Source organism: Pseudophryne corroboree, chromosome 6 (assembly GCF_028390025.1).
Source record: "Pseudophryne corroboree isolate aPseCor3 chromosome 6, aPseCor3.hap2, whole genome shotgun sequence".
Taxonomy (NCBI): domain Eukaryota; kingdom Metazoa; phylum Chordata; class Amphibia; order Anura; family Myobatrachidae; genus Pseudophryne; species Pseudophryne corroboree.
Window position 1 is genome coordinate 422,924,968 of NC_086449.1, and position 26,835 is coordinate 422,951,802.

General features: G+C 49.0%; 1 protein-coding gene across 5 annotated transcripts in view; it reads right to left on the bottom strand.

Moving 5' to 3' along the window:
* Positions 1-10,926, bottom strand: part of PTPN12 (protein tyrosine phosphatase non-receptor type 12) — a 257,987-nt gene extending 247,061 nt beyond the window's left edge. For 2 of the 5 annotated variants that reach the window (XM_063926978.1, XM_063926977.1), the window contains exon 1: positions 10,465-10,922. In XM_063926978.1, coding sequence (XP_063783048.1) covers positions 10,465-10,563 — 99 coding nt within the window. In that variant the 5' untranslated portion in view covers positions 10,564-10,922. Of the gene's footprint in view, positions 1-10,464 lie in introns of all 5 variants that reach the window. The other 3 variants (XM_063926980.1, XM_063926979.1, XM_063926981.1) reach the window with 3 other exon arrangements.
* Positions 10,927-26,835: the final 15,909 nt, after the last annotated feature.

A 26,835-nucleotide genomic window follows, 5' to 3' on the forward strand; every position in this document is an offset into this window, starting at 1 on the left:
TGTTATTTCCACAGCCGCCATTATATGGCGCCCAGCGGAGCAATTTCATGGTTGCTCTGTTCGGGTGCGATTAGCCACAGGGAGAAACATTTTAGCTCATTGCACATTTCTGCTTGGCAGCACGTGGAGCTAAGTGTCCCCTTTTGGCACCCATACATCACTTTTTCGCATCGCGCAAAGCACTTCGGTCAGGATTAGTCTTTTTATGCTGCTAAACCGGACACTAACGTGAGTTTAGATGGGTGATCGGGTGTGATAAAACAAGTGAATCGCCCCCTTAGAATGATGTTTTATTAGCATTAATTCCCTTTTAGCATTATCTCCCTTTTTAAAGTTGAATGTAAGTTTTTGGAACAATTTGATACGTCTATCTAAAAAATGGTGGGTAATAATAGAATACGTTATACACTATTGAAATAATATCAAATGTTTATGAAACATCTCGCTATGAACAAGGTGTATAAAATGTATGTTTCTCTGCTCTGAAGGCAGAATATTTTAATCACCTACAATCCTTTAAGAAATATACTAATATCATGGTACTTGTACTACCAAATTTGTTATTTGTTGTTGTGCGAATGTGGGATTTATTATAAGTGAAAGCCGGAGCGCAAGGAGCTCCAGATTTGCCGTATGTGCAGCTCTAGAAACAGGACGCAGTGAACAGCCAGTAGCCCAACATTGTATAAACACGGTTTTTGATCATGTACCTGCAAATTTAAGAGGTGGAAATAGGGGAAGCAAACTCGCACAATTACAATGTAGATGGATTTTGGATTTTATAAGTTATGCTTCTTCTAATTACAGTGGGGCAAAAAAGTATTTGGACAGCCACCGATTTGGCTAGTTGACCCACTTAAAAAGATGAGAGAGGTCTGTAATTTCCATCATAGGTACACTTCAACTGTGAGAGACAGAATCTGAAAAAGAAAAACCAGGAAATCACATTGTATGATTTTTAAACAATTTATTTGTATATTCTTGCGGAAAATAAATACTTGGACAATCAAAAAGTTTAACTCAATACTTTGTAATATAACCTCGGTTGGCAATTAGAGCTCAAACGTTTACTGTAGTTCTTGACCAGGTTTGCACACACCGTAGCAGGTATTTTGGCCCCCTCTTCCATGCAGATCTTCTCTAGATCTGTCATGTTTTTGGGCAGTCGCCGGGCAACACGGACTTTCAACTCCCTCCACATATTTTCTATTGGGTTGAGGTCTGTAGACTGGCTAGGCCACTCCAGGACCTTGAAATGCTTCTTACGGAGGCACTCCTTAGTTGCCTGGGCGGTGTGTTTCAGGTCATTGTCATGCTGGAAGACCCAGACACGTTCCCTCTTCAATGCTCTTACTGAGGGAAGGAGGTTTTTGCCCAAACTCTCACGATACATGGCCCCATTCATCCTCTCCTTAATACGGATCAGTCGACCTGTCCCCTTTGCAGAAAAGCAGCCCCAAAGCATGGTGTTTCCACCTCCATGCTTCACAGTGGGTATGGTGTTCTTGGGATGCCATTCATCATTCTTCTCCCTCCAAACACGGCGAGTGCCGTTAATAACAAAAAGTTTGATTTTGCTCTCATCTGACCACATTACATTCTCCCAATCCTCCTCTGGGTCATCCAGATGGTCACTGGCAAACTTTAGATGGGCCTAGACATGTGCTGGCTTAAGCAGGGGGACCTTTCGGGCGCTGCAGGATTCAATCCATGACGACGTAGTATGTTACTAATGGTAACCTTTGTGACTGTGGTCCCAGGTCTCTTGAGGTCATTGACCAGGTCACACCGTGTAGTTCTGGGCTGATTCCTCACCGTTCTCAAGATCACTGATACCCCACGAGGTGAGATCTTGCATGGAGCCCCAGGTCGAGGGAGACTGTCAGTGATCTTGTATTTCTTCCATTTTTTAATAATTGCTCCAACAGTTGATCTCTTCTCACCAAGCTGCTTGCCTATTGTCGAGTAGCTCATCCCAGCCTTGTGCAGCTCTACAATTTTGTCCCTGGTGTCCTTAGACAGCTCTCTGGTCTTGGCCATGGTGGAGAGGTAGCAGTTCCGACTGTTTGAGGGTGTGGACAGGTGTCTTTTATACAGATAACCAGTTCAAACAGTTGCCATTAATATAGGTAACAAGTGGAGGATAGAAGAGCTTCTTAAAGAAGAAGTAACAGGTCTGTGAGAGCCAGAAATCTTGCTGCTTGGTAGGTGTCCAAATATTTCTTTTCCACAAGAATATACAAATAAAATTGTTTAAAAATCATACAATGTGATTTCCTGGGGGTTTTTTTTTTTTTTAATTCTGTCAGTTGAAGTGTACCTATGATGGAAATTACAGACCTCTCATCTTTTTAAGTGGGTCAACTTGCACAATCGGTGGCTGTCCAAATACTTTTTTGCCCCACTGTATACTGCATTACCTTTAGATTATGTTTAATTAGAGTACACTAATACTGCTGGTGTTAATAGTTCTTTGTAATACATCTAATATCATGGGTGCCATCATGAAGACATTCCTTTATAATATACTAAGTTAGATTGATTAGTTAGTATAGAATGTACATTTTTAATGTGTTTGTACTTTTTAACCAGAGAGCACGAGATTTCCATAGCAACCTTAGCTCTTTCTGATTGGCATGATTGGAGCAGCCTGATGATGTCATCAGCCCTTGACCACTGTCACACCGCAGCATGAATCTCCAGAGGCGTCATATGGAATGCACCGCCAGCTGAGCTGCATCAGGTAACCAGTAATTGCATATTATATGTATGTATGTATTTACTTGCTCCGCTTCCCTGGCGACAGGATAATGGCCGTCAAAAGCAAAGAAATTAGGACTTTGTAAACCTCAAAAATCATTTAATTCCCATGAGCACAGATCAAGATCTGCTCCCTTCTAGTTCTCTCAAGAGTTCTTTTCTATTTGTTTCCCATTAAAACTGTATGCTGAAGTATACACTCTAAACCAGGGGTGGCCAACCAGTCAGAGACAGAGCCCCAAAAATTAGTTAGGTACGTCAAAGAGCCGACATCGAGCCGAAGGCGAGCATGAAAAAATGGGGTGTGGCCTTGTGCCTGCTATGCCACGCCCCTGGTATAAAATACACTGAAAAAGCCAGATCCAACATAAAATACATTGAAAAAGTCACTTCCACATAAAATAATTGCAAAAACCAGAGCCACATAAAATAAGAATTTACTTACCGATAATTCTATTTCTCGTAGTCCGTAGTGGATGCTGGGAACTCCGTAAGGACCATGGGGAATAGCGGCTCCGCAGGAGACAGGGCACATCTAAAGAAAGCTTTAGGATCACCTGGTGTGCACTGGCTCCTCCCCCTATGACCCTCCTCCAAGCCTCAGTTAGGATACTGTGCCCGGACGAGCGTACACAATAAGGAAGGATTTTGAATCCCGGGTAAGACTCATACCAGCCACACCAATCACACTGTACAACTTGTGATCTGAACCCAGTTAACAGCATGATAATAGAGAAGCCTCTATAAAAGATGGCTCACTACAACAATAACCCGAATTTTTTGGTAACAATAATTATGTACCAGTATTGCAGACAATCCGCACTTGGGATGGGCGCCCAGCATCCACTACGGACTACGAGAAATAGAATTATCGGTAAGTAAATTCTTATTTTCTCTGACGTCCTAGTGGATGCTGGGAACTCCGTAAGGACCATGGGGATTATACCAAAGCTCCCAAACGGGCGGGAGAGTGCGGATGACTCTGCAGCACCGAATGAGAGAACTCCAGGTCCTCCTCAGCCAGGGTATCAAATTTGTAGAATTTTACAAACGTATTTGCTCCTGACCAAGTAACTGCTCGGCAAAGTTGTAAAGCCGAGACCCCTCGGGCAGCTGCCCAAGATGAGCCCACCTTCCTTGTGGAGTGGGCATTTTAAGATTTTTGGTTGTGGCAGGCCTGCCACAGAATGTGCAAGCTGAATTGTACTACAAATCCAACGAGCAATCGTCTGCTTAGAAGCAGGAGCACCCAGTTTGTTGGGTGCATACAGGATAAACAGCGAGTCAGATTTTCTGACTCCAGCCGTCCTGGAAACATATATTTTCAGGGCCCTGACCACGTCAAGCAACTTGGAATCCTCCAAGTCCTTAGTAGCCGCAGGTACCACAATAGGTTGCTTCATGTAAAATGCAGAAACCACCTTAGGTAGAAATTGAGGACAAGTCCTCAATTCTGCCCTGTCAGAATGAAATATTAAATAAGGGCTTTTATATAATAAAGCCGCCAATTCTGACACACGCCTGGCTGAAGCCAGGGCTAACAGCATCGTCACCTTCCATGTGAGATATTTTAAGTCCACAGTGGTGAGTGGTTCAAACCAATGTGACTTTAGGAAACAACACAACATTGAGATCCCAAGGTGCCACTGGAGGCACAAAAGGAGGCTGTATATGCAGTACCCCTTTTACAAATGTCTGAACTTCAGGCACTGAAGCCAGTTCCTTTTGGAAGAAAATCGACAGGGCCGAAATTTGAACCTTAATGGACCCTAATTTTAGGCCCATAGACAGTCTTGTTTGCAGGAAATGGAGGAAACGACCCAGTTGAAATTCCTCTGTAGGGGCCTTCTTGGCCTCCCACCACGCAACATATTTTCGCCAAATGCGGTGATAATGTTTTGCGGTTACGTCCTTCCTGGCCTTGACCAGGGTAGGGATGACTTCATCTGGAATGCCTTTTTCCTTCAGGATCCGGCGTTCAACCGCCAAGCCGTCAAACGCAGCCGCGGTAAGTCTTGGAACAGACAAGGCCCCTGCTGGAGCAGGTCCTTTCTTAGAGGTAGAGGCCACGGTTCGTCCGTGAGCATCTCTTGAAGTTCCGGATATCAAGTCCTTCTTGGCCAATCCGGAACCACGAGTATAGTTCTTACTCCTCTCCTTCTTATGATTCTCAGTACTTTTGGTATGAGAGGCAGAGGAGGGAACACATACACTGACTGGTACACCCACGGTGTTACCAGAGCGTCCACCGCTATTGCCTGAGGGTCCCCTGACCTGGCGCAATATCTGTCTAGTTTTTTGTTTAGACGGGACGCCATTATGTCCACCTTTGGTTTTTCCCAACGGTTTACAATCAGGTGGAAGACTTCTGGGTGAAGTCCCCACTCTCCCGGGTGAAGGTCGTGTCTGCTGAGGAAGTCTGCTTCCCAGTTGTCCACTCCCGGAATGAACACTGCTGACAGTGCTATCACATGATTTTCCGCCCAGCGAAGAATCCTTGCAGCTTCTGCCATTGCCCCCCTGCTTCCCGTGCCGCCCTGTCTGTTTACGTGGGCGACTGACGTGATGTTGTCCGATTGGATCAATACCGCCTGACCCTGAAGCAGGGGTTTCGCTTGACTTAGGGCATTGTAAATGGCCCTTAGTTCCAGAATGTTTATATGAAGAGATGTCTCCAGGCTTGACCATAAGCCCTGGAAATTCCTTCCCTGTGTGACTGCTCCCCAGCCTCGCAGGCTGGCATCCGTGGCCACCAGGACCCAGTCCCGAATGCCGAATCTGCGGCCCTCTAGAAGATGAGCACTCTGCAACCACCACAGGAGGGATACCCTTGTCCCCGGTGACAGGGTTATCCGCTGAAGCATCTGAAGATGCGACCCGGACCATTTGTCCAGTAGGTTCCACTGGAAAGTCTTGCGTGGAATCTGCCGAATGGGATTGCTTCGTAGGAAGCCACCATTTTTACCCAGAACCCTTGTGCATTGATGCACTGAGACTTGGTTCGGTTTTAGGAGGTTCCTGACTAGCTCGGATAACTCCCTGGCTTTCTCCTCCGGGAGAAACATCTTCTTTCTGGACTGTGTCCAGGATCATCCCTAGGAACAGAAGACAAGTCGTCGGAACCAGCTGCGATTTTGGAATATTGAGAATCCAATCGTGCTGCCGCAACACTACCTGATATAGTGCTACACCGATCTCCAACTGTTCCCTGGATCTTACCCTTATCAGGGAATCGTCCAAGTAACGGATAACTAAAATTCCCTTCCTTCGAAGGAATATCATCATTACGGTCATTACTTCAGTAAAGACCCGGGGTGCCGTGGACCATCCCTACGGCAGCGTCCGAACTGATAGTGACAGTTCTGTACCATAACCTGAAATACCCTTGGTGAGAAGGGTAAATTTTTACATGAAGGTAAGCATCCTTGATGTCCCGAGACATCATGTAGTCCCCTTCTTCCAGGTTTGCAATCACTGCTCTGAGTGACTCAATTTTGAATTTGAACCTCTGTATGCAAGTGTTCAAAGATTTTAGATTTTAAAATCGGTCTCACCGAGCCGTCTGGCTTCGGTACCACAATAGTGTGGAATAATACCCCGTTCCCTGTTGCAGGAGGGGTACCTTGATTATCACCTGCTGGGAATACAGCTTGTGAATGGTTTCCAAAACTGCCTCCCTGTCAGCGGGAGACGTCGGTAAAACAGACCTTTGGAAACGGCGAGGGGGATACGTCTCGAATTCCAATTTGTACCCCTGAAATATTACCTGAAGGATCCAGGGGTCTACTTGCGAGTGAGCCCACTGCGCACTGAAATTCATTGAGAACGGGACCCCACCGTGCCTGAACTTGTAAAGCCCTAGCGTCATACTGTGGGCTTGGCAGAGGCGGAAAAGAGTTTCTGTTCCTTGGAACTGGCTGATCTCTGCAGCCATTTTCCTCTCCCTCTGTCACGAGCAGAAAAGAGGAACCCTTTTGTCCGCTTGCCAACCAGGCCTGCGCCTGATAATACGGCGTCTTATTTTGAGAGGCGACCTGGGGTACATCCCCTCTTTTAAGGCAATACTTCCAAATGCCGTTTGGAATCCGCATCACCTGACCACTTTACTGGTATAATTGGACAACGCACTTATACTTGATGCCAGTCGGCAAATATTCCGCTGTGCATCATGCATATATAGAAATGCATCTTTTAATAGCTCTATAGGCAATAATATACTGTCCTTATCTAGGATATCATATTTCCAGTCAGGGAATCCGACCACGCCAACCCAGCACTGCACATCCAGGCTGAGGTGATTGCTGGTCGCAGTATAACACCAGTATGTGTGTAAATACATTTTAGGATACCCTCCTGCTTTCTATCAGCAGGATCCTTAAGGGCGGCCATCTCAAGAGAGGGTAGAGCCCTTGTTCTTACAAGCGTGTGAGCGCCTTATCCCCCTTAGGGGGTGTTTCCCAACGCAACCTAACCTCTGGCGGGAAAAGGTATACTGCCAATAACTTTTTAGAAATTATCAATTGTTATCGGGGGGGAAACCCACGCATTTTATTTCTCAGATTCAGGAAAACTACAGGAAGTTTTTCCTCACCAACATAATACCCCTTTTTTTTGGTGGTATTCATATTATCAGAAAAGTGTAAACTTTTTTCATTGCCTCAATCATGCAATGTGTGGCCCTATTTGGAAATCACGGTTGTCTCTTCACCGTCGACACAGGAGTCAGTATCCGTGTCGGCGTCTGTATCTGAGGTAACGGGCGCTATAGAGCCCCTATATGAGACGTCTGGACATGCACAAGCTGAGTAGCCGGCTGTCTCATGTCAACCACTGTCTTTTATACAAAGCTGACACTGTCACGCAATTTCCACAGTACATCCACTCAGGTGTCGACCCCCCAGGGGGTGACAACACTATTACAGACACTCTACTCCGTCTCCTCATCATTTTTCTCCTCATACATGTCGACACAAACGTACCGACACACAGCACACACACAGGGAATGCTCTGATAGAGGACAGGACCCCACTAGCCCTTTGGGGAGACAGAGGGAGAGTTTGCCAGCACACACCAGAGCGCTATATATATACAGGGATAACCTTATATAAGTGTTTTTCCCTTTATAGCTGCTGTATTGTTTATACTGCGCCTAATTTGTGCCCCCCTCTCTTTTTTAACCCCTTTCTGTAGTGTAGTGACTGCAGGGGAGAGCCAGGGAGCTTCCCTCCAACTGAGCTGTGAGGGAAAATGGCGCCAGTGTGCTGAGGAGATAGGCTCCGCCCCTTTCTCGGCGTCCTTATCATCCGTTTTCTTGTATGTTTTGGCAGGGGTTAAATGCATCCATATAGCCCAGGAGTTATATGTGATGCATTTATTTTAGCCATAAAAGGTTTTCTAACGATTTATTGCGTCTCAGGGCGCTGCCCCCCCAGCGCCCTGCACCCTCAGTGACCGGAGTGTGAAGTGTGCTGAGAGCAATGGCGCACAGCTGCGGTGCTGTGCGCCTACCTTTATCTGAAGACAGGAAAGTCTTCTGCCGCCGATTTTTCCGGACCTCTTCGCTCTTCTGGCTCTGTAAGGGGGCCGGCGGCGCGGCTCCGGTGACCCATCCAGGCTGAACCTGTGATCGTCCCTCTGGAGCTAATGTCCAGTAGCCTAAGAAGCCCAATCCACTCTGCACGCAGGTGAGTTCGCTTCTTCTCCCCTTAGTCCCTCGATGCAGTGAGCCTGTTGCCAGCAGGTCTCACTGAAAATAATAAACCTAAACTAAAACTTTCACAAAGAGCTCAGGAGAGCCCCTAGTGTGCACCCTTCTCGTCGGGCACAGAAATCTAACTGAGGCTTGGAGGAGGGTCATAGGGGGAGGAGCCAGTGCACACCAGGTGATCCTAAAGCTTTCTTTAGATGTGCCCTGTCTCCTGCGGAGCCGCTATTCCCCATGGTCCTTACGGAGTTCCCAGCATCCACTAGGACGTCAGAGAAAATATATTAAAAAAGCCGGATTCACATAATACACTTCAGCTCCTCCATGTGTCACTTCAGCCAGCACCCTCTTGCCTCTCCAACCAGCACCCTGCTGTGTCACTCCAGTCACCACCCTCCTGTCACTTCAACCAGCACCCTGCTGTGTCACTCCAGCCACCACCCTCCTGTCACTTCAACCAGCACCCTGCTGTGTCACTCCAGCCACCACCCTCCTGTCACTTCAGCCAGCACCCTGCTGTGCCACTCCAGCCAGATCCCCCATGTGTCACTTCAGATTCCCCCAACTTGCTGGTGGGTGTCTCATCTCTAGTATCTGGCTCCCTCAGTTCTAAGTCCCCGTAGTGCTGCCACGTGTCTTTCTGGAGTGCAGTGGTTACCGAATCTGTTGTGGTCATGTGACTTTGTGATTTAGGAGCCACATTTGAAGAAAGAAAGAGACGCATGTGGCTCAAGAGCCACTGGTTGGCCACCGCTGCGCTAAACGAAACAAAAGACAAAAAAGCAAATACCAAGGTGTTTATTTTAAAAATTAGTATTATTGCTGTAATTAGTAGGTGATCCAACTGATAAAGAGCCAATATATGTGCTCATTAGCAAACTCCATGTTAACTGATGCCAAGCAGTTACAAGGACGATCTGACACAATGAGAGCACTGGCTGTATAGCTGGGGGTGGGGCAGGCTGTTTGACAGTGCTAAGACGGTAAGAAGACATAAGAATGTGTCTCCATGTGCAGCTCACAAACCTGCTCAATGGCCCTGTGTTGGCTAGTCAGGTATGATATGGTGACATATGACTGTCAAACTTTAGACCATGCTGTAGGTTATTTGATTTAAATTAAAAAAAAAAAAAAAAAAAAATACAAACCTATTTAAGAAAAAAATTATGCTGTAATAAATGGCAGCACAAAATATTAAGATTTACAGACGTAAAGTAGGTAAATCTCAATCACTGGTGGTGAGGTGAAAAGGGCATATTTCCTAGCAAGTACACGAACCTGGACACAGTGGTAAGAGTAGATTCCCATCCAGCAATACAGGCTTAGGACGGGCCACTTAACTCCAACCATGCCAGAACTACTTTCACTCATCCCACAAACAGGACCTGCCGACGCGACGCAGGCCGACGCCACGCACGCGCGACGCAGGCCGACGCACGCGCGACGCAGGCCGACGCCACGCACGCGCGACGCAGGCACACGCCGACGCCACGCAGGCACACGCCGACGCCACGCAGGCACACGCCGACGCCACGCAGGCACACGCCGACGCCACGCAGGCACACGCCGACGCCACGCAGGCACACGCCGACGCCACACTTCCTGCTGCTCTACCAATAGGAGCAATAACAGTGAAGTCAGGCTGGAGGAAAACTGAGCAGGAAGCTCTGATGAAATCCACCCTCCCCATGCAGCTTCAGGCAGTAATCCATGAAGTGATCAGGAAGGAAGGAGGGGGAGAGAGGGAGGCAAAGGAAGGAGAGGAGGGGTCCTGGTCTGAAATAGCGCAACATTACAGGCAGAAGAGTTCCCCCAATACGTGAAGGATGAGAGAGAAATACAGCACCCCACCACATCATAGACAGATATAGACAACACACAAACACACAGCTTCCCTGCAGTCAGACAGACCCAGCAGCAGCAGGCGGCGGCACATGGGGAGCATGACGTGACAGGCCATTGCTGCGCCCCGCTATCTGCACCCAGCAGCAGATCTCACCATGAAGTCACAGGCGAAGTTGTCCTCCCCGCTCGGGTCCCGGCTGTGCATGTTCTGCACTCTCTGAATGAAAGTCCGTAAGATTTCCACTTGGTCCATTGCTGACCCCCAGCTGCTCCCCGCCAGTCACACGCCTCCTACTGCTCCGGTGCAGAGCCGGGGATGGATCCTGCCACCCGGGGATCGGTCAGGGTGGGGGCAGGCCGCTCTTGCCCTAGCCCCTCGCCATGCAGAGCGTCCCCTGTCCCGTCACTCAGAGGAGGGGGTGCGGCTCTGCTCTCGTCCCGGTAATCCGCGCAGCTCCCAGCCCAGCACCGACACCACTCTGAGAATGCACCGGAACACGCAGCGCCGGGACCCCGCCCCGAGTGCCCGCCTATTGGCCGGCGCGGCTCTCCCTCTAACCTCCCATTGGACGTAGGAACATGCAGAAAAAGTGGGCGTGGGAACCCAGCCCTTCTGCCCATCACTGCCTCAATGGGTGCCGAGCGAGCGGCCATTTTAGGGCGGAGGAGAGGTTCGGGCGGCGGGGTGTGGCCACAGTCGTCGCTGGCCAATAGCTGTGGTAATGGAATAGACATGGCGGCAGGGAGCGGGGAGGGAGGGGACGCAGCGGCGGCGTCACGTGTGGGGCTCCGCCCATCGGCTGACACAACGCGGTGCTGTTACATGGGCTGCGGTCAGGATCAGTGCCGGAAACTGTAGGGACCAGCAGCAGCCGCACCCACTACGTGCGGAGTACCCGCATACCGGCCGACGCCCGCGGGGGTGCCGTGCCTCTGTGCTCAGGCTGCCGGTACGAAGCAGATTAGGCCTGTGCTGTTATGCGCTGCAGCACGGCTACCTGCAGCTCGTTATTATGACGGATATATAGGTTGACCATAATATCCCTTTGATCTGGGACACGATTTACACAGGTTCTGTGGCTGGCTAAAACCAGGTGAAATTCAGGCTAGAGTTTAACCAGTCACAGAACCTGTGTAAATCATAGGTGTCCCAGATTAAAGAGATTTCTCTGACGTCCTAGTGGATGCTGGGACTCCGTAAGGACCATGGGGAATAGCGGCTCCGCAGGAGACAGGGCACAAAATAAAAGCTTAAGGATCAGGTGGTGTGCACTGGCTCCTCCCCCTATGACCCTCCTCCAAGCCTCAGTTAGATTTTTGTGCCCGGCCGAGAAGGGTGCAATCTAGGTGGCTCTCCTGAGCTGCTTAGAATAAAAGTTTAGTTTAGGTTTTTTTTATTTTCAGTGAGTCCTGCTGGCAACAGGCTCACTGCATCGTGGGACTAAGGGGAGAAGAAACGGACTCACCTGAGTGCAGAGTGGATCGGGTTTCTTAGGCTACTGGACATTAGCTCCAGAGGGACGATCACAGGTTCAGCCTGGATGGGTCACCGGAGCCGCGCCGCCGTCCCCCTTACAGAGCCAGAAGAGACGAAGAGGTCCGGTGAAATCGGCGGCAGAAGACATCCTGTCTTCAGTCTAAGGTAGCGCACAGCACCGCAGCTGTGCGCCATTGCTCTCAGCACACTTCACACTCCGGTCACTGAGGGTGCAGGGCGCTGGGGGGGAGCGCCCTGAGACGCAATATAACAGTATATACCTTAGGTGGCAAAAAGAATACATCACATATAGCTCCTGGGCTATATGGATGTATTTTAACCCCTGCCATTTTTACACAAAAAAGCGGGAGATAAGGACGTCGTGAAGGGGCGGAGCCTATCTCCTCAGCACACAAGCGCCATTTTCCCTCACAGCTCCGCTGGAAGGACGGCTCCCTGACTCTCCCCTGCAGTCCTGCTTCAGAATCAGGGTAAAAAAGAGAAGGGGGGGCATTTTTGGCAGCAAATAACGATAATAACAGCAGCTATAAGGGAATAACACTTATATAAGGTTATCCCTGTATATATATATAGCGCTGGGTGTGTGCTGGCAGACTCTCCCTCTGTCTCTCCAAAGGGCTAAGTAGGGTCCTGTCCTCTATCAGAGCATTCCCGGTGTGTGTGCTGTGTGTCGGTACGCGTGTGTCGACATGTATGAGGAGGAAAATGATGTGGAGGCGGAGCAGTTGCCTGTGTTGGTGATGTCACCCCCTAGGGAGTCGACACCTGACTGGATGATTGTATTTAAACAATTAAGTGATAATGTCAGCAATTTGCAAAAAACTGTTGACGACATGAGACAGCCGGCAAATCAATTAGTACCTGTCCAGGCGTCTCAGACACCGTCAGGGGCGCTAAAACGCCCGTTACCTCAGTGGGTCGACACAGACCCTGACACAGATACTGAGTCTAGTGTCGACGGTGACGAGACAAACGTAATGTCCAGTAGGGCCACACGTTACATGATCACGGCAATGAAAGAGGCATTGAACCTTTCTGACACTACAAGTACCACAAAGAAGGGTATTATGTGGGGTGTGAAAAAACTACCAATAGTTTTTCCTGAGTCAGAGGAAATAAATGAGGTGTGTGATAAAGCGTGGGTTTCCCCCGATAAAAAACAGCTAATTTCTAAAAAATTATTAGCATTATATCCCTTCCCGCCAGAGGTTAGGGCGCGTTGGGAAACACCCCCTAGGGTAGATAAGGCGCTCACACGTTTATCTAAACAAGTAGCGTTACCGTCTCCTGATACGGCCACCCTCAAAGAACCAGCTGATAGAAGGCTGGAAAATATCCTAAAAAGTATATACACACATACTGGTGTTATACTGCGACCAGCAATCGCCTCAGCCTGGATGTGCAGTGCTGGAGTCGCATGGTCGGATTCCCTGACTGAGAATATTGATACCCTGGATAGGGACAATATTTTGTTAACTATAGAACATTTAAAGGATGCATTACTATATATGCGTGATGCACAGAGGGATATTTGCACCCTGGCATCAAGAGTAAGTGCTATGTCCATCTCTGCCAGAAGAGCGTTATGGACGCGACAGTGGTCAGGGGATGCGGATTCCAAACGGCACATGGAAGTATTGCCGTATAAAGGGGAGGAGTTATTTGGGGCTGGTCTATCGGACCTGGTGGCCACGGCAACGGCTGGAAAATCCACCTTTTTACCCCAGGTCACTTCACATCAGCAGAAAAAGACACCGTCTTTTCAAACTCAGTCCTTTCGTTCCCATAAGTACAAGCGAGCAAAAGGCCACTCTTTTCTGCCCCGGGGCAGAGGAAGAGGAAAAAGACTGCACCATGCAGCCGCTTCCCAGGAGCAGAAGCCCTCCCCTGCTTCTGCCAAGTCTTCAGCATGACGCTGGGGATTTACAAGCAGACTCAGATATGGTGGGGGCCCGTCTCAAGAATTTCAACGCGCAGTGGGCTCACTCGCAAGTGGATCCCTGGATTCTACAGGTAGTATCGCAGGGGTACAAACTGGAATTCGAGGCGTTTCCCCCTCGTCGGTTCCTGAAGTCTGCTTTACCAAAGTCTCCCTCCGACAGGGAGGCAGTTTTGGAAGCCATTCACAAGCTGTATTCCCAGCAGGTGATAATCAAGGTACCCCTCCTGCAACAAGGAAAGGGGTATTATTCCACGCTGTTTGTGGTACCGAAGCCGGACGGCTCGGTGAGACCAATTTTAAATCTGAAATCCTTGAACACTTACATAAAAAGGTTCAAATTCAAGATGGAGTCACTCAGAGCAGTGATAGCGAACCTGGAAGAAGGGGACTATATGGTGTCTCTGGACATCAAAGATGCTTATCTCCACGTCCCAATATACCCTTCTCACCAAGGGTACCTCAGGTTTGTAGTACAAAACTGTCATTATCAGTTTCAGACGCTGCCGTTTGGATTGTCCACGGCACCTCGGGTCTTTACCAAGGTAATGGCCGAAATGATGATTCTTCTACGAAGAAAAGGCATTTTAATTATCCCTTACTTGGACGATCTCCTGATAAGGGCAAGATCCAGGGAACAGTTAGAAGTCGGAGTAGCACTATCTCAGGTAGTGTTACGTCAGCACGGGTGGATTCTAAATATTCCAAAATCGCAGCTGATTCCAACGACACGTCTACTGTTCCTAGGAATGATTCTGGACACAGTCCAGAAGAAGGTGTTTCTCCCGGAGGAGAAGGCCAGGGAGTTATCCGAGCTAGTCAGGAACCTCCTAAAACCAGGCCAGGTCTCAGTGTATCAGTGCACGAGGGTCCTGGGAAAAATGGTGGCTTCTTACGAAGCGATTCCATTCGGAAGATTCCATGCAAGAACGTTTCAGTGGGATCTACTGGACAAATGGTCCGGATCGCATCTGCAGATGCATCAGCGGATAACCCTGTCGCCAAGGACAAGGGTGTCTCTCCTGTGGTGGCTGCAGAGTGCCCATCTACTAGAGGGCCGCAGATTTGGCATTCAGGATTGGATCCTGGTAACCACGGATGCCAGCCTGAGAGGCTGGGGAGCAGTCACACAGGGAAAAAAATTTCCAGGGCTTGTGGTCAAGCATGGAAACATCTCTTCATATAAACATTCTGGAACTAAGGGCCATTTACAATGCCCTAAGTCAAGCAAAACCTCTGCTTCAGGGTCAGGCGGTGTTGATCCAATCGGACAACATCACGTCAGTCGCCCACGTAAACAGACAGGGCGGCATGAGAAGCAGGAGGGCAATGGCAGAAGCTGCAAGGATTCTTCGCTGGGCGGAAAATCATGTGATAGCACTGTCAGCAGTGTTCATTCCGGGAGTGGACAACTGGGAAGCAGACTTCCTCAGCAGACACGACCTTCACCCGGGAGAGTGGGGACTTCACCCAGAAGTCTTCCACCTGATTGTAAACCGTTGGGAAAAACCAAAGGTGGACATGATGGCGTCACGTCTAAACATAAAACTGGACAGATATTGCGCCAGGTCAAGGGACCCTCAGGCAATAGCAGTGGACGCTCTGGTAACGCCGTGGGTGTACCAGTCAGTGTATGTGTTCCCTCCTCTGCCTCTCATACCAAAAGTACTGAGAATCATAAGAAGGAGAGGAGTAAGAACTATACTCGTGGTTCCGGATTGGCCAAGAAGGACTTGGTACCCGGAACTTCAAGAGATGCTCACGGACGAACCGTGGCCTCTACCTCTAAGAAAGGACCTGCTACTGCAGGGGCCTTGTCTGTTCCAAGACTTACCGCGGCTGCGTTTGACGGCATGGCGGTTGAACGCCGGATCCTGAGGGAAAAAGGCATTCCAGAAGAAGTCATTCCTACTTTGGTCAAAGCCAGGAAGGACGTAACCGCAAAACATTATCACCGCATTTGGCGTAAATATGTTGCGTGGTGTGAGGCCAAGAGGGCCCCTACAGAGGAATTTCAACTGGGTCGTTTCCTTCATTTCCTGCAAACAGGACTGTCTATGGGCCTAAAATTAGGGTCCATTAAGGTTCAAATTTCGGCCCTGTCGATTTTCTTCCAGAAAGAACTGGCTTCAGTACCTGAAGTTCAGACATTTGTAAAAGGGGTGCTGCACATACAGCCTCCTTTTGTGCCTCCAGTGGCACCTTGGGATCTCAATGTGGTGTTGAGTTTTCTAAAGTCACATTGATTTGAACCACTTTCCACTGTGGACTTAAAATATCTCACATGGAAGGTGTCGATGCTGTTAGCCTTGGCTTCAGCCAGGCGTGTGTCAGAATTGGCGGCTTTATCATATAAAAGCCCTTACTTAATTTTTCATTCTGACAGGGCGGAATTGAGGACTCGTCCTCAATTTCTACCTAAGGTGGTTTCTGCATTTCACATGAACCAACCTATTGTGGTACCTGCGGCTACCAGGGACTTAGAGGACTCTAAGTTGCTTGACGTTGTCAGGGCCTTGAAAATATATGTTTCCAGGACGGCTGGAGTCAGAAAATCTGACTCGCTGTTATCCTGTATGCACCCAACAAGCTGGGTGCTCCTGCTTCTAAGCAGACGATTGCTCGTTGGATTTGTAGTACAATTCAGCTTGCACATTCTGTGGCAGGATTGCCACAGCCAAAATCAGTAAAAGCCCATTCCACAAGGAAAGTGGGCTCATCTTGGGCGGCTGCCCGAGGGGTCTCGGCTTTACAACTTTGCCGAGCAGCTACTTGGTCAGGGGCAAACACGTTTGCTAAATTCTACAAATTTGATACCCTGGCTGAGGAGGACCTGGAGTTCTCTCATTCGGTGCTGCAGAGTCATCCGCACTCTCCCGCCCGTTTGGGAGCTTTGGTATAATCCCCATGGTCCTTACGGAGTCCCAGCATCCACTAGGACGTCAGAGAAAATAAGATTTTACTTACCGATAAATCTATTTCTCGTAGTCCGTAGTGGATGCTGGGCGCCCATCCCTAGTGCGGATTGTCTGCAATACTTGTATATAGTTATTGTTACAAAAATTCGGGTTATTATTGTTGTGAGCCATCTTTTCGGAGGCTCCTTTGCGTTTATCATACTGTTAACTGGGTTCAGATCACAAGTTGTACGGTGTGATTGGTGTGGCTGGTATGAGTCTTACCCGGGATTCAATATCCTTCCTTATTATGTACGCTCGTCCGGGCACAGTATCCTAACTGAGGCTTGGAGGAGGGTCATAGGGGGAGGAGCCAGTGCACACCACCTGATCCTTAAGCTTTTATTTTGTGCCCTGTCTCCTGCGGAGCCGCTATTCCCCATGGTCCTTACGGAGTCCCAGCATCCACTACGGACTACGAGAAATAGATTTATCGGTAAGTAAAATCTTATTATTATGGTCACCCTTAGGATACAGGGTCCGCTTCCTGTCAGATACTTGAGATGAAATTCTCAGTTTTGTTATGATTCTCATCTTCCTGCATCCGCATGGGCAGCTGGGTTGCTCTCGTAGTTTTAGTTTCGACTTCTGTCATCTTTGGTCCCTAACAAAATGCCGCCTCTGGTATCCCTGTGGCTGCTGCTGCTGGCACTGGAGCAAAGCTACAGGGAACCCAGGGATGTCCATCTGGTTTGCAATAACATATTGATGGTCAACAACCATTGGTGGATGGTTTTTGTCACTGATGGCAGAGATCCAATTGTTCTCTACCATCGATGGTATAGTGCCCCTCAAAGATAATTCCCCCCACCCACTACTTGTTGCCAGGAGTTGGAGCCTAGCTCCACCCTGATGTGACCTATAAACCACCCCCCACCAGCACCACCCCATCTCTGATTTTACCTACAAGCCAGTGCGTAAAAGAAGAGGGGTGAATCTGTCGGTGGTCCCTCATTACGTAGTTTATTACCTTCAATTATTCCTTGCATTTCACAATTGTTGGAGAACACGTCAGCTGCCATCCTCCATCCCTAGGATGGCCGTCAACCATCGATTGATAACCAATAGTGGATGGTTTTGCTATCAATTGCGGAGGTGCAGTTGTTTTCTACTATTGATGACACAAAATCCTCACTGATTTTTTTGTTTAGTGTCTTGACGCCTGGACAGGGAGCTTAGCCCTGCCCCCAATGAGACCTGTGAAGTCCCGCCCCCACCTCTGATTGGTCCAGTGAGTAATTGTGCATTGATGACCATTGGTGTTGATGGTTTTACAGCATCAAGGTAACCCACTAATGGTAGTTTACCCACCAATGGCCATCCCTATAAGACTCCTTTTTCCACAACATAGTGCCTACCTGGCTCCCTTAGAATCCTTTCTGTGTATGTGTTCTGGGCTGCAAACATATTTACATTTGCGAAAGCTGACTTCAAAAGAGCGCCACATGACAGGCTTCTCTTGTTGGGACAATACTTTTTTGGGAGTGGGTGTAATGCCAAATTCCAGGGAACGCAGTTCACTGGTCACCCAGGACAAAACATTCTCCCACCCAACTAGTAATCACCTCATACATTAGAAAATGGGGATCTCCCCAGTAAAGGGTTCCCTCTCTCAGGATCCCCCAGGATAAGGGTGAAGCCCAGGGCTATTCCACGAACTCCTGTGCCAGTTGATTGTGTAAAATAAGTAAAAATGTCCATTACAGTGGAACTACGGGTCCCAGCAACTCCGCTCTGGTCTGTCAGCACTTGGTTTTTCACAGGCTCGGACATAAGGGATTGCTGGTACTGATCGTGCCAGTGCATTGGAAATATTTTAAAAACCACAGTACATACTCTGTATGTAAAATAATGTTTTCTGGGTGAATTAATAAAACAATAGTTGGAGATTAACAAGGGGTTTCTATTTCCATTCTTGATCAATATCCATAGGCTTCGCAAAACAATGCAGAAATCCAAATGGGTTTCACGGACCCAGCGTCAACCTTCATGTCAAAATTTGGCCACTACTGGAGGGTTAAGAAACACTGATAAAATGCACCTTTAGGGCCCCATTTAACGAGACATAACATCTTTATCACTCGCTAAAGAGATTTTGTCTTCCCTTCAGTATTTAACAAACTGCAGTAATCTAAAATAACTCATATGACAGACTGCTAATCTCTTACCTGAAACTAAATTTCATGTTTATCGGGGGGTGCCCAGCACAGGGCTAGTCCGCCTCGCATGTCAGGCCTTATCCCCCCTGCACAGGTGCGAAAGAATCGCACGTGGGCTTTGCTTTCGCACTCACCAAGTTTCTCCCTGCCTGCGCAGCCTAGTCGTGCTGGCAGGTGGCTACCTGCCATGTTCTGGGTTGCGACGTGTGACATGACGTCACGCAGCCGATGCGGCCCGCACCGGTCCGGACATGCTGCATTGTCTGGACTGCGCCCCACCAACGGCGTTCTAATGCTGTTGGCGTGCACCTTCTCGCCCTGCATCAATCAGGCAGAGGCGATCGCATATCACTGGGTGCGCAGTGCGGCCGCTGCGTGTGCGCACTACACAAAGGGCATCAGGCTGCAGTCACTGTTTTAGCAGCGATCAAGTCTGAATTAGGCCCTGTACATGGTAAATTAAAGAACATCTCACCTGGGCTTCAATGCCTGTAACAGTCTGAGCAGAGAAAGGCTTCCCAGCCAGGATTCCTCCACAGTAAGAACTAATGGCCTAACTTAGACCTGAGCGCAGCAGCAAATTTGTTAGCTAATGGGTAAAACCATGTGCACTGCAGGGGGGGCAGATATAACATTTGCAGAGAGAGTTAGATTTGGGTAGGTTATATTTTTCTCTGACGTCCTAGTGGATGCTGGGGACTCCGTAAGGACCATGGGGAATAGACGGCTCCGCAGGAGACTGGGCACATCTAAAGAAAGATTTAGGACTATCTGGTGTGCACTGGCTCCTCCCCCTATGACCCTCCTCCAAGCCTCCGTTAGATTTCTGTGCCCGGCTGAGCTGGATGCACACTAGGGGCTCTCCTGAGCTCCTAGAAGAAAGTATAGTTTAGGTTTTTTATTTTCAGTGAGACCTGCTGGCAACAGGCTCACTGCAACGAGGGACTAAGGGGAGAAGAAGCGAACCTACCTAAGTGGTGGTAGCTTGGGCTTCTTAGGCTACTGGACACCATTAGCTCCAGAGGGATCGAACACAGGACCCGACCTCGTCGTCCGTTCCCGGAGCCGCGCCGCCGTCCCCCTTACAGAGCCAGAAACAAGAAGGTGGTCCGGAAAATCGGCGGCTGAAGACTTCTGTCTTCTCCAAGGTAGCGCACAGCACTGCAGCTGTGCGCCATTGCTCCTCATGCACACCACACACTGCGGTCACTGATGGGTGCAGGGCGCTGGGGGGGGGCGCCCTGAGCAGCAATAATAACACCTTGGCTGGCAAAACTAACACCATATATAGCCCCAGAGGCTATATAGGTGTATATTAACCCCTGCCAGAAACGATAAAATAGCGGGAGAAAGCCCGCCGAAAAAGGGGCGGAGCCAACTCCCTCAGCACACTGGTGCCATTATTCCCTCACAGCTTCGCTGGAAGGAAGCTCCCTGGCTCTGCCCTGCAGTCCTGCACTACAGAAAGGGTAAAAAAGAGAGGGGGGGCACAATTTAGGCGCTATATATATATATATATATATATATATATATATATATATATATAGGCAGCTATAGGGGAAAACACTCTGTATAGTGATATCCCTGTGTTATATAGCGCCCTGGTGTGTGCTGGCATACTCTCCCTCTGTCTCCCCAAAGGGCTTTGTGGGGTCCTGTCCTCTGTAAGAGCATTCCCTGTGTGTCTGCTGTGTGTCGGTACTGCTGTGTCGACATGTATGATGAGGATAATGATGTGGAGGCGGAGCAAATGCCTGTGAATGTGATGTCACCCCCTGCGGGGTCGACACCAGTGTGGATGGACTTATGGAAGGAATTACGTGACAGTGTCAGCTCCTTACATAAAAGGTTTGACGACATAGGACAGCCGGCTACTCAGCTTGTGCCTGTCCAAGCGTCTCAAATGTCATCAGGGGCTATAAAACGCCCGCTACCTCAGATGACTGATACAGATGTCGACACGGATACCGACTCCAGTGTCGACGATGATGAGACGAGTGTACCCTCCAATAGATCCACCCGTTATATGATTGAGGCTATGAAAAATGTATTACACATTTCTGATGATACCCCAGGTACCACAAAAAAGGGTATTATGTTTGGTGAGAAAAAACTACCAGTAGTTTTTCCTGCATCTGACGAATTAAATGAGCGTGGTCTTCCCCAGATAAGAAATTGATCATTTCTAAACGGTTAATGGCTGCGTACCCTTTCCCGCCAGAGGATAGGTCACGCTGGGAAACTCCCCCTAGGGTAGATAAAGCACTGACACGCTTATCAAAGAAGGTGGCACTACCGTCTCCGGATACGGCCGCCCTAAAAGAACCTGCTGATAGAAAGCAGGAAAGTACCCTAAAAGCTATATATACACACACGGGCATTATATTGAGACCCGCTATTGCATCAGCTTGGATGTGCAGTGCTGCTGCTGCGTGGTCAGACTCCCTGTCGGAAAACATTGATACCATGGATAGGGACAATATTTTGCTAACGATTGACCATATTAAAGACGCGGTCTTATACATGCGTGATGCACAGAGGGATATTTGCCGGCTGGCATCAAAAATAAGCGCTATGTCCATTGCCGCCAGACGGGGGTTATGGGCTAGGCAATGGTCAGGTGATGCCGACTCCAAGCGGCACATGGAAGTTTTACCCTATAAAGGGGTGGAACTTTTTGGGGAAGGTCTTTCAGACCTCGTTTCCACAGCTACTGCTGGGAAATCGACCTTTTTGCCACAGGCTACCCCACAGCAAAAGAAAGCACCGTATTATCAGGTACAGTCCTTTCGGCCCCAGAAAAATAAGCGGGCTAGAGGCTCATCCTTTCTGCCAAGGGGCAGAGGAAGGGGGAAATAGCTGCAGCGCACAGCTAGTTCCCAGGAGCAGAAGTCCTCCCCTGCGTCCGGTAAGTCCACAGCATGACGCTGGGGCTGCTCAGGCGGAATCGGGAACGGTGGGGGCGCGTCTCAGGTTTTTCAGCACACAGTGGGCTCTCTCACAAGTGGATCCCTGGGTCCTTCAAGTAGTATCTCAGGGGTACAGGCTGGAATTCGAGACGTCTCCCCCCCCCCGCCGTTTCCTAAAATCTGCCTTGCCGGCAACTCCCTCTGCCAGGGAGGCAGTGTTGGTGGCTATTCAAAAACTGTATTCACAGAAAGTGATCGTCAAGGTACCCCTCCTTCAACAAGGAAAGGGTTACTACTCCACAATGTTTGTGGTACCGAAACCGGACGGTTCGGTGAGACCCATCTTAAATTTAAAAGCCTTGAACGCTTATATCAAAAGGTTCAAGTTCAAGATGGAATCGCTCAGGGCGGTTATTGCGAGCCTGGAGGAGGGGGATTACATGGTATCCCTGGACATCAAGGATGCGTACCTTTTACCCTCCGCACCAGGAGTACCTCAGATTTGTGGTACAGGACTGTCACTATCAGTTCCAGACGCTGCCGTTTGGGTTATCCACAGCACCGAGGGTCTTTACCAAAGTAATGGCCGAAATGATGATACTCCTTCGCAAGAAGGGAGTTTTAATTATCCCGTACTTGGACGATCTCCTGATAAAGGCGAGGTCCAAAGAACAATTGATAGGGGGGGTGGCACTTTCTCAGGAAGTGCTACAACAGCACGGCTGGATTCTAAACATTCCAAAGTCACAGCTGGTCCAGACGACACGTCTTCTGTTCCTGGGAATGATTCTGGACACAGACCAGAAAAGAGTGTTTCTTCCACTGGAAAAAGCCGAGGAATTGTCATCTCTGGTCAGAGACATCCTAAAACCAGGAAAAGTGTCGGTACATCAATGCACACGAGTCCTGGGAAAAATGGTAGCTTCGTACGAAGCAATTCCATTCGGAAGGTTCCACGCAAGGACGTTCCAGTGGGACCTGTTGGACAAATGGTCCGGGTCCCATCTCCAGATGCAACAGCGGATAACCCTATCGGCCAGAACCAGGGTGTCGCTGCTGTGGTGGCTGCAGAGGGCTCATCTACTAGAGGGCCGCAGATTCGGAATACAGGACTGGGACCTGGTGACCACGGATGCCAGCCTTCGGGGCTGGGGGGCAGTCACAAAGGGTAGAAATTTCCAGGGACTGTGGTCAAATCAGGAGATTTCTCTTCACATAAATATCCTGGAATTAAGGGCCATTTACAATGCCCTAAGCCAGGCAAGACCCCTGCTTCAAAACCAGCCGGTACTGATCCAGTCAGACAACATCACGGCGGTCGCCCATGTAAACAGACAGGGCGGCACGAGAAGCAGGATGGCGATGGCAGAAGCCACAAGGATTCTCAGATGGGCAGAGAATCATGTGTTAGCACTGACGGCAGTGTTCATTCCGGGAGTGGACAACTGGGAAGCAGACTTCCTCAGCAGGCACGACCTCCACCCGGGAGAATGGGGACTTCATCCAGAAGTTTTCCAAATGCTGGTCAACCGGTGGGAAAAACCACAGGTAGACATGATGGCGTCCCGCCTCAACAAGAAGTTGAAAAGATATTGCGCCCGGTCAAGAGACCCTCAGGCGATAGCGGTGGACGCTCTAGTGACACCATGGGTGTACCAGTCGGTTTATGTGTTTCCTCCTCTACCTCTCATACCCAAGGTACTGAGAATAATAAGAAGGCGAGGAGTTAAAACCATACTCGTGGTTCCGGATTGGCCAAGAAGAGCTTGGTACCCGGAACTTCAAGAGATGCTTACAGAGGACCCTTGGCCTCTGCCGCTCAGACAAGACCTGCTGCAGCAGGGACCCTGTCTGTTCCAAGACTTACCACGGCTGCGTTTGACGGCATGGCGGTTGAACACCGGATCCTGAAGGAAAAGGGTATTCCGGAGGAAGTCATCCCTACCCTGATCAAAGCCAGGAAGGATGTCACCGCAAAACATTATCACCGCATTTGGCGAAAATATGTTGCTTGGTGTGAGGCCATGAAGGCCCCGACGGAGGAATTTCAACTGGGTCGATTCCTGCACTTCCTGCAAGCAGGGGTGACGTTGGGCCTCAAATTGGGGTCCATAAAGGTCCAGATTTCGGCTCTGTCGATTTTCTTCCAAAAAGAACTGGCTTCACTGCCCGAAGTTCAGACTTTTGTCAAAGGAGTTCTGCATATTCAGCCTACTTTTGTGCCCCCAGTGGCACCTTGGGATCTCAATGTGGTTTTGGCATTCCTGAAATCACATTGGTTCGAACCACTTAAGACTGTGGATTTAAAATATCTCATGTGGAAAGTGGTCATGCTGTTGGCCTTGGCGTCAGCCAGGCGGGTTTCAGAATTGGCGGCTTTGTCTTGTAAAAGCCCTTATCTGATTTTCCATATGGATAGGGCAGAATTGAGGACTCGTCCTCAGTTTCTCCCAAAGGTGGTCTCAGCTTTTCACTTGAACCAACCTATTGTGGTGCCTGCGGCTACTAGGGACTTGGAGGATTCCAAGTTGCTGGACGTAGTCAGGGCCCTAAAAATTTATATTTCCAGGACGGCTGGAGTCAGAAAGACTGACTCGCTGTTTATCCTGTATGCACCCACCAAGCTGGGTGCTCCTGCTTCTAAGCAGTCTATTGCGCGCTGGATTTGTAGCACTATTCAGCTGGCGCATTTTGCGGTAGGCTTACCGCAGCCTAAATCTGTAAAAGCCCATTCCACACGGAAGGTGGGCTCATCTTGGGCGGCTGCCCGAGGGGTCTCGGCTTTACAACTTTGCCGAGCAACTACTTGGTCGGGGGCAAACACGTTTGCAAAATTCTACAAATTTGATACCCTGGCTGAGGAGGACCTGGAATTCTCTCATTCGGTGCTGCAGAGTCATCCGCACTCTCCCGCCCGTTTGGGAGCTTTGGTATAATCCCCATGGTCCTTACGGAGTCCCCAGCATCCACTAGGACGTCAGAGAAAATAAGATTTTACTCACCGAGAAATCTATTTCTCGTAGTCCGTAGTGGATGCTGGGCGCCCGTCCCAAGTGCGGATTGTCTGCAATACTTGTACATAGTTATTGTTACAAAAATCGGGTTTTGTTGTGAGCCATCTCTTCAGAGGCTCCAATTGTTTATCATACTGTTAACCGGGGTTCCTATCACGTGTTATATGGTGTGATTGGTGTGGCTGGTATGAGTCTTACCCGGGATTCAAAATCCTTCCTTATTGTGCCAGCTCTTCCGGGCACAGTTCCTAACTGAGGCTTGGAGGAGGGTCATAGGGGGAGGAGCCAGTGCACACCAGATAGTCCTAAATCTTTCTTTAGATGTGCCCAGTCTCCTGCGGAGCCGTCTATTCCCCATGGTCCTTACGGAGTCCCCAGCATCCACTACGGACTACGAGAAATAGATGGGATCCGGACTGAAAGTCGACAGTAACTAGGTCGACAATGTCTAGGTCGACCACTATTGGTCGACAGTGACTAGGTCGACAGGGTGTCTAGGTCGACAGGGTCGTTAGGTCGACATGTTCTAGGTCGACAGGTCAAAAGGTCGACATGAGTTTTTCACAATTTTTTTCTTTTTTTGAACCTTTTCATACTTAACGATCCACGTGGACTACGATTGGAACGGTAAAGTGTGCCGAGCGAAGCGGTAGCGGAGCGAAGGCACCATGCCTGAAGCATGGCGAGCGAAGCGAGCCATGCGAGGGGACGCGGTGCACTAATTGGGGTTCCCGGTCACTCTACGAACAAAACGACACCAAAATAACATTAAAAACTCATGTCGACCTTTTGACCTGTCGACCTAGAACATGTCGACCTAAAGACCCTGTCGACCTATACACCCTGTCGACCTAGTCACTGTCGACCAATAGTGGTCGACCTAGACATTGTCGACCTAGTTACTGTCGACTTTCAATACCACACCCCCATTAGCTAACAAATTTGCTGCTGCGATCAGATCTGAAATAGGCCCAAAATTAACTAAGAAACATGTTTGCCTGAGTTTGCATTCTCTGTGTGTTTAGCCATGTTTTCACACACAGAAATCTACAAAAGGCAAACACGGGAGTGTTCTATCGAACTGAACTTCCAACACTGTCTTTCATCCAACTATACCACTCGGGCGTACAGGAATCAATCCAACAGGCCACTGTAGCAGTATTTCCCTATATACTTCAATGGGCCCATGGTAGCAGCTGCTGATTGACTAAGAGCACCCTGCATCTTAGCCATGATTGACTAGAATGATGGAACCCTTTCATTCGGTTCGGTATTGTGATTCCATTTTTTTATTTGCAGAAGATTTGACACTACTGGACAAGTGGACCGATCTGAACAAGGGAGTAGGTGATTACTGTATGTAGGGTGAGTGAATGAGTGTGTAATAAATAGAGATGAGCAGGTTCAGTTACCGAACAACTGAACGAGCTGGGAACCGAGTCTGGCTGGCTCAGAACTTCCCGCCTTCCTCGGATCCCAAAGCGAGGCAAAACCTCATCATCCCGCTGTCTGATTCTCGTGGGTTTTGTATTCTATATAAGTCCCTGTGATTGGCGCCATCTTCACTCCGACTTTGGATGTTGTACAGCACGGACGTGTCCATGCTGTCTGCTGCTGTGGGCTCACATTTAGGGGCTGCTGTGACATCTAAGGGGCTACTGTGGGCTCACATTTAGGATCTGCTGTGTCATCTAAGGGGCTGTTGTGTCTTCATACAAGGGCTGCTGTGTCCTCCAGTGGCTGCTCTGTCTGTTAAGGGGGTGTTCTCTGTCAGTCCATCCAGGGGCTTTGCCCCAGTATTAAAAAACAGAAAGCAAAAAACAGTAATTCTATTTCTCTTACGTCCTAGAGGATGCTGGGGACTCCAAAAGGACCATGGGGTATAGATGGGATCCGCAGGAGCTTGGGAACACTGAAAAGACTTTAACTGGGTGTGAACTGGCTCCTCCAGACCTCAGTTAGACTTTGTGCCCAGGACTGACTGGACACTCACTAGGGGAGCTCTCCTGAGTTTCTCTGGAAAAGACTTTTGTTAGGTTTTTATTTTCA